This window comes from Perca fluviatilis, chromosome 17 (assembly GCF_010015445.1).
Source record: "Perca fluviatilis chromosome 17, GENO_Pfluv_1.0, whole genome shotgun sequence".
NCBI classification, from domain to species: Eukaryota; Metazoa; Chordata; class Actinopteri; order Perciformes; family Percidae; genus Perca; species Perca fluviatilis.
This window is the reverse complement of record NC_053128.1, coordinates 12,671,742-12,679,183: the sequence shown is the minus strand read 5'-3', so window position 1 is coordinate 12,679,183 and position 7,442 is coordinate 12,671,742. Positions and strand designations below refer to the sequence as shown.

Below are 7,442 nucleotides of genomic sequence, written 5' to 3'. Positions count from 1 at the left end.
TGCTTCAAATTAATAACACCAAAAGCTAGAGATCAGATTGTTGCCTCCCCATTGTAGTTAAATCGCGAGAGGAAGGGCTGACAAGCGTTGCCTTTGCGGGTATGGCGCGACTCCCTGTAGTCTTGAGTTTTCAAGAGATGATAACGTAGACAGTAGTGTGACTGTAATCTATAATTTCGTTTGAAAGAGAGAAAACCTGACACCGAACTTTCTGATGTGCCTTTTTTTTTTTTAAATTCATATTTATTCTCTTTGCCTGTTCATAAATAAGACAGCAGCCATGTGAATTCAGGACATGCCACTTCCAGTCATTTAATTATGTGAGCAGGAGATCATGTGTCTTTTTGAGGAAGGAGGAATCCAATTCAGTCATGGAGTTTCCCGTGCTCGACCCACATGCTTTACATTTTAAAGACGTAAAAAAACACACTAAACAATATTTATCCCATTTAGCCTACGCCTACTAAATGCTCGTGCACATAGAATAGCACGTTTTACACACTTCACGAAGAGTTTAGTTGCAGTTACCTACTTGATAATAAAATAAAAACCTGCTTCCAACAATGGGGCTTTACTTCACTTACCAGCTGTTATCGCTCCTGTAACGTCCGATTCAGTGTTCGATGTGTACACTTGAAGATTTAGACTCTCAAAGGCATTTTGTGTGGAGGAGCTGTTGTGCTGTACGTGCACAGCAACATTCATCTATAAAGTGGATGTTTTTTTTAGCCTTTTTGTTCCATGTTCCTGTTTTTAACCTATTTTTGTAAGATTTTCACTGCAGATCGAAGCACTCTGCTCCCATTTGTTCAAGTGTGCTGTTAGATGCTGTCACCCAGCACCTGTTCAGCTGTAAAACGATTCATAGATCCCACTTATTTTGTCCTGTTTCTTTTTGAAAAGGCCATTTATTTGAAAGGAGTTATGGTGTAGGGTGAGGACAGGATTTTTTTAAATCATACAGTCACACCTGGTTGCATTACGTGAAAGGATTTTAAAAACACTATAATCAGATGGTCAAAGAATGTACTCCGCCACATGCAGATTCGGCTCTTGCAGCTATCTTCTTCTGTTTTCGTGCTTGATTGCTGCACAGCCTTAGCCACGAGGGCAGCCTTTAAACACGTTTTCGTTTTTAGAAAGAAAGATTAGCCACTCTCCCTCCCACTCTCTCGTATTCCATTTTCAGCAGACAGTGAATATAACGGTCTCGCCAGTAGCCCTTTGAAAGATTAGACTTTTATGTTACGATACACCTGTCCACTCGCATCACCAGCGAAGAGGAAGAATGGGCTGCAGTGACTGTTGCAACGCGAGACTGAATGGAAGAAAGAGGAACAGTAACGCGGAGGCAAATTTGAATGAACAGAGCCAAGGAAGGCATGACAGACGTTTTCAGGCCAAGCATAAACAGGCTCAAAAATGGGATTTCGGGAAATGATGCATGCAAATGCATTCTTTTCTTCTTTTTTTTTTTTTACCAATCATATGTTGATACATTTTTTTAACGTTTGCCCCCGCATTAAGAGTCATTGCTTTGCCTACTATAGACTACGTCTACACATATGTGTGACATTGTGTTTTTCTTTGCATTACCGTCAGTCTTGACTAAGAAATGCTTATGTCTATCTAAGTTAATAAGTTTTAAGTTCCATGGACACTGAAAGTCTTAGAGCCCTCAGGCCACAATCAGACAGAGCGTGTTTGCAGGTTGAGGTACGCGAGGCGCACTGCCTTTCTTGTTGAAGACGCCCCGATCACCAGTTGCATGTTTTTGTTCTTCTCGCTAGGCAACCGTCGAATCACCCGTCCTCAGCCAACTGTTATTTTGCTGCAGTGGAGTTGAATGACGTCGGGCGTTTTTTTCTGCTCTGAGTTTTTTTGTTGTTGTTGTTTTTCTTTACTCGAGGCACTCAGGAAATAAAAAGAACGAGGCTCTCACCAATGCAAAAACAGCGGGCCGAATGCTTCACTCTCATTGAACAAAAGGCTGCTGAAACACGCTCTGTCTGATCGAGGCCTTTCATCTGTTACTCACCTTTTGTGCATGCTTTGGATTATTATTATTGGAGTCCTAGACTCTTATTGTCTCAATGGATTTTTTTTATTGAAGTCCTGTCCATCTTTCAGCTCTAGTATTATTAGTAGTAGACCTCCACAGGTCATCAGAGGGATGTGTTCATTCTTCATGCAACACAAAGCTCATACTCTATGTCTCAAGTCAGATGAATACTTTAAAAAGCCTTTGGGACACCCCACCCATACCATTTTCTCTTTGTTTTGTTCAGTCCTTCCACATGTGTCCTTCTGTTCTGTACTGTTGGACAAAGCGGATGAATTTTTGCTCTCAGGTCTCCACTGACTTCACTGTGGTTTCACTCTGCCTTTATGCACTTTTTTTCTATTCTTTCCCTCCATCCTCCCTCTCCCCTTTTTACGCATTGACTCGAAGAAGGTAACAATGAGATTAACATCGCTCTCTCGAGGGAGAAAGTTGTCTGTCTGCTTTCATCGGCCTCTTATCATCTTCATCGGCCTTTTGGAGTTTTAATCATTCATTCAATGAAGGTCGTACTTAGAGAGACGCCTGTCTGTTTGCTTCTGACTGTGTCTGCATTGGCCTGTGTGCTGTCGGTTTGCGTGCCCTTCTACATGTTTGTTGTTGTGCTTTTTTACACAAAATTGATTTCATCCTTTAATCCAGTACTATATCTTTATGTGTAATCAGACATTCAGGCTTGCAACTGCTGTTTTCTATTCTATATTGTAATGGCATATGTGTATCTCTGTGAAAGGGGTTTTAATGTAGCTGAAGTGTCAGGCCAGTGTGTTCCATGGGTGGTGAGTGATCCAACAAAGACTGGGTCATTCAACATCGCCTGAAAAGCATTGAATTGAATTCTTTTGATCTTTCCGTCTGTGCGTCTTTCTCAGTCAACAGGTATTCAGAAACACAACATTTATACCTGCCCTTTCATCAGGGACTGAGTGCTTCTCATCGTTTGCCTCGCAACAGTTCCCTCAAACATTCTCAGCTTCTGTCTTTTTCCTCACTGCAGTCTTTCACTGAGATGTCATCCTCATCCTCCCTCTGAGTATTTATTTTCCATTAGAGTACATGGTGACCTGAAGAAAACACTTCAATAATAATATTGATAATAGTAGTCCTTAGTAGGCCTTGGATGATATGCCTTTGTCCCGATTCGATCCTTTCACGATACATGGGTGCCGATTGGATTTGTATTGCGATTTTCATTTATTGCCATTCTGGAAGCATTGCGATTTGATAGTACTGAGTATGGCGATTTTCTTTTCCTTCTTTAACAAAAACAAAAGTTAAATAAAACACTTCTAGAGACAATATATCACAAGACATTTCTAAAAACTTATTATTTTCTAAAAAGCATGCACATCACGTCAGTCAGTCAGTCTTACATTTATTTGTAAAGAAGTACATAACATGGTTTTTCTGCATTTTCTGCTTTCGCTCCGTTTTGCTGGAAACGGATACGATGTAGTCGCCGTCAGCAGTACTGTATAAACAGAAAATATTTAGGTAAATCATTAGTAAAAATATACACTCACCTAAAGGATTATTAGGAACACCTGTTAAATTTCACGTTAATGAAATTATCTAATCAACCAATCACATGGCAGCTGCTTCAATGCATTTAGGGGTGTGGTCCAGGTCTAGACAATCTCCTGAATTCCCAAACTGAATGTCAGAATGGGAAAGAAAGGTGATCTAAGCAACTTTGAGCGTGGCATGGCTGTTGGTGCCAGACAGGCTGGTCTAAGTATATGTCACAATCTGCTCAGTTAGTGGGATTTTCACGCACAACCATTTCTAGGGTTTACAAAGAATGGTCTGAAAAAGGAAAAACATCCAGTATGCGGCATTCCTCTGGGCTAAAATGCCTTATTAATGCTAGAGGTCAGAGGAGAATGGGCTGATTGATTCCAGCTGATAGAAGATCAACTTTGACTAAAATAACCACTCGTTACAACCGAGGTATGCAGCAAAGCATTTGTGAAGCCGCAACACGCACAACCTTGATGCGGATGGGCTACACCAGCAGAAGACCCCACCGGGTACCACTCACCTCCACTAAAAATAGGAAAATGAGGCTCCAATTTGCACGAGCTCACCAAAATTGGACAGTTGAAGACTGTAAAAATGTTGCCTGGTCTGATGAGTCTAGATTTCTGTTGAGACATTCAGATGGTAGAGTCAGAATTTGGCCTTCTCTTCTCTCATGGTCTTGTCAATTATTTGAATTCTTACACATTATCGCAAAAAAACTCCTTGTGCATTATCATGTATGTATCTACAGTATGTGCGTGTGACGACTGTGCAGATGTTGGGTGGGTGTGCGGCAAAAATTTTAATTTGTTGAACTTTGACCCAAGCTGTCTCAATTTCCAGAACTGTACAATAACAATTAGGCCCTTATGTCCAGACCAGACAAGAAAGACATAAAATATCAGCATGCAGATGCAGCCATCAGATTTCTTAGAAAAACACTGTGTGGGACTCTGAAACGTAGCAATCGACTGTTAGACACATTAACATTGTAGCGACGGTGGCTCTGAGCTAAAGACCATTTCCAGAGTGGTAAATACTGCTCCAAGAAATGCGGAACTTGTGTTAATTAGGCGGGGTGCCCCTTTAACTATAACTATAATGGTTCTTATCCACCCCACAGTCAAACCAGACCCGCCGGAGCGAGTGACGGCGACCCCGATCCGTTTCAACGCCCGGAGGCTGGAGGTGTCCTGGCAGAGCCCCGCCACCTGGCCTGACATCGACAACTTCCCTCTGAAATACTTCCTTCGATACCGGCCACTCATCCGAGAGCAGTGGCAGCATGTGAGTAGCGCTGTGTGTGTCTGTGTGTGTGTGTGTGTGTGTGTGTGTGTGTGTGTGTGTGTGTGTGTCTGCGTGTCTGCTTGTGAGAAACATTCACACAACCCTACATTTTGGCATTTGTTTTCTTGAGGTTACGATTCAACACATGAAACTGCGGTCAAAAAATGAAAACATGGACATTAATAACATTGTTAAAAGGAACTCCTCACTTACAGTATGAGTAACATAGTTTGTTCTGAAATCTTGTTCAAAAATCTGTCTGACACATGTAAGCCATGAGGCAAAAGTAAAGGGAGTTAATATACGGTAAAGAGTGTTTGTTCAGACACGGCTCTATTACCGAACGCTTAAAGTCAACATTGAAAAACACCTGTTAGATTATGAGTCATTATCTGCTATTTCAAAACCTCTGGTGAGCCAGCTTATTTCTTCTCTGGAAGTGGTGTTCCCCAAAAAAACGACTGGCCTTCATCCATTTTGCAGATTTAGTTTCCCCTCATTGCAAAGAAATCTTCCTCGGAAGGAAATGGGAAATTTTCTAGAAGCAGGATAGATTGTCTTTTAACAATGACAATTTCACAATTTCACCAAGCACTCTTTCTCACTTTTTTTTTTTTTTTTTATCAAGTGTAGAAATATATAGGGATGTTGTTTTGAGATAAAGAAAAAAAACAAAAAAAAATGCTTTCTCAAGAGAGATGCCTTTGAGAAAAGTTGTAAGTGAAGTGGTCCAACCTGTAGCCATTTGAGTTTGATCCCTCGTCAGACAGACCAACTCGCTCAGCTTCTTTGGTCTAGGTTATTGTATCTGACTGTTCCTCGTGAGTTCAGTTCCCTCAGGGCTTCGTATAGTAAAAGCATATGTGTCCACTATAGGATTCCTGGGATGAAAGCTCCCTCTACTAACATCTAACATTGCAGCGTTATTATCATGCCCGTCAACGGTTCACAAAGGTGTTGTTCCAAGAACTTGGGTTACGTACTCTCACATGGAAACACACACATATGGATTATAGACCTATACACGTTTTCTTTTTCAGTCTTTCTCTCACTCTTTCCATCCCTGTATGTATCCTTATCCAACACGTGTCTCTGTCTCTGTCATCACCTCACCCAGTATTTCCATCGTTTGTTATATCCCTCTGTTCTCACCAGTGGTGGAGGCAGTATTCAGATCCTTTACTTAAGTAAAAGTACTATTACCACGCTGTAAAAAAAAAAAAAATCCGTTACAAGTAAAAGTCCTGCATTGAAAATGTTAAAAAGTTTCTATATCATAAGTTATTGTTTCTTTCAACCAAATTGTCCAAACAAAATAACGTGGATGGTTCCCTACAACGCTCTTCACAAGTTAAATAAATGATCACTTCACTACTACAATTGATAAAATGTTGAAAAAAAACAACAAAAACTTCAAATACGCAGAAAAATCGACAGACATTGGAAAAAGTGACAAAAAACTTGTAAAAAAAATTACAGCGTGGAAAAAACGAACGTTGAAAAATAAGTTGTAATTTTACATTTTTACCCAGAAAAACTAAAAGTTGCACGGTCAACGGGAAGACAACACAAGGGTTAAGTAAAATGAAGTTAAGTATCATCAGGAAAAAGTACTAGATGCAGAAAAAACTCTCAATTTTAGAAACTGGAAACGATCCACACATTTCTGTGTTTAATCGGCTAATCGTTTGAGCTGCCGTTATATTGTTGGGTACTTTAATTTATAATGAAACATCGTATTTTATAAACTACATGTGTTTTGTGAAGTACAATAAAAATAATAATAATCAATAAAATAAATAAAAAGTACAATATTTCTCATTTCACATCTTTCCTTTTTAACAGCTGCTCACTTTCTCTGGATTGACCCATTGTGGTTTACATGGGGTTATTTGTATGTATTGTTTGTGTCATTTGTTCAGTATATAATATATCAATGTTTCCATCTAACAAAGCTGAACTAAAGATGCAAATGCACCTAAGGGGATAAAACCTTCAAGCCATTCTTGATTTTAATCCTCCCCCTGATTAGGCTGCTTTCAGGCCCCTCACAGTGCTGCACTGGGGGCTTAGTGTTTGTAATTTACCAACAGCATATTAAATACAAGCATTATTGATTAAATGTTTCAAGTGATTCATGAAGTAAAATATTTGACTGGTTTCCTGCTTCTCAAATGTCAAGATTTGCCCAGTTTTAAATGTTCAAATAAAATACTTTCAAACTGAATGTGTTATTACGGCCTGCGAGAACTTGGGATACTGACATTTTAGAAGAGAGATGAAATGATCCATGAATAAAAAAACACAACAGCAGTACAACTGTGCTTACTTATCCAAACATTGCTCTCAAACATGTGTATATACACTCCACTGTTACCTAGCTACATGTTAGATCCTTGCACCAACCTTTAGTCACACAAACCCACATGTGAAGACATACTGTTATTATCGACAGACGTGTACATTCAATCTCTCTGTCTTACACACACACACACACACACACACACACACACACACACATACACAGCAGTTGGAAAGAAGAAAGTTATAATAGCACCTCAGATCTTTGTGG

The 7,442-nt window shown here is 39.8% G+C and overlaps 1 protein-coding gene across 2 annotated transcripts in view; it reads left to right on the top strand.

Annotated features, from left to right (window-relative positions):
* cntfr (ciliary neurotrophic factor receptor) overlaps positions 1–7,442 on the top strand; it is a 272,275-nt gene that overhangs the window by 239,377 nt on the left and 25,456 nt on the right. For both annotated transcript variants that reach the window (XM_039780625.1, XM_039780624.1), the window contains one exon: positions 4,707–4,870. In XM_039780625.1, the coding sequence (XP_039636559.1) occupies positions 4,707–4,870 (164 nt within the window). The remainder of the gene's footprint in view (positions 1–4,706; positions 4,871–7,442) is intronic.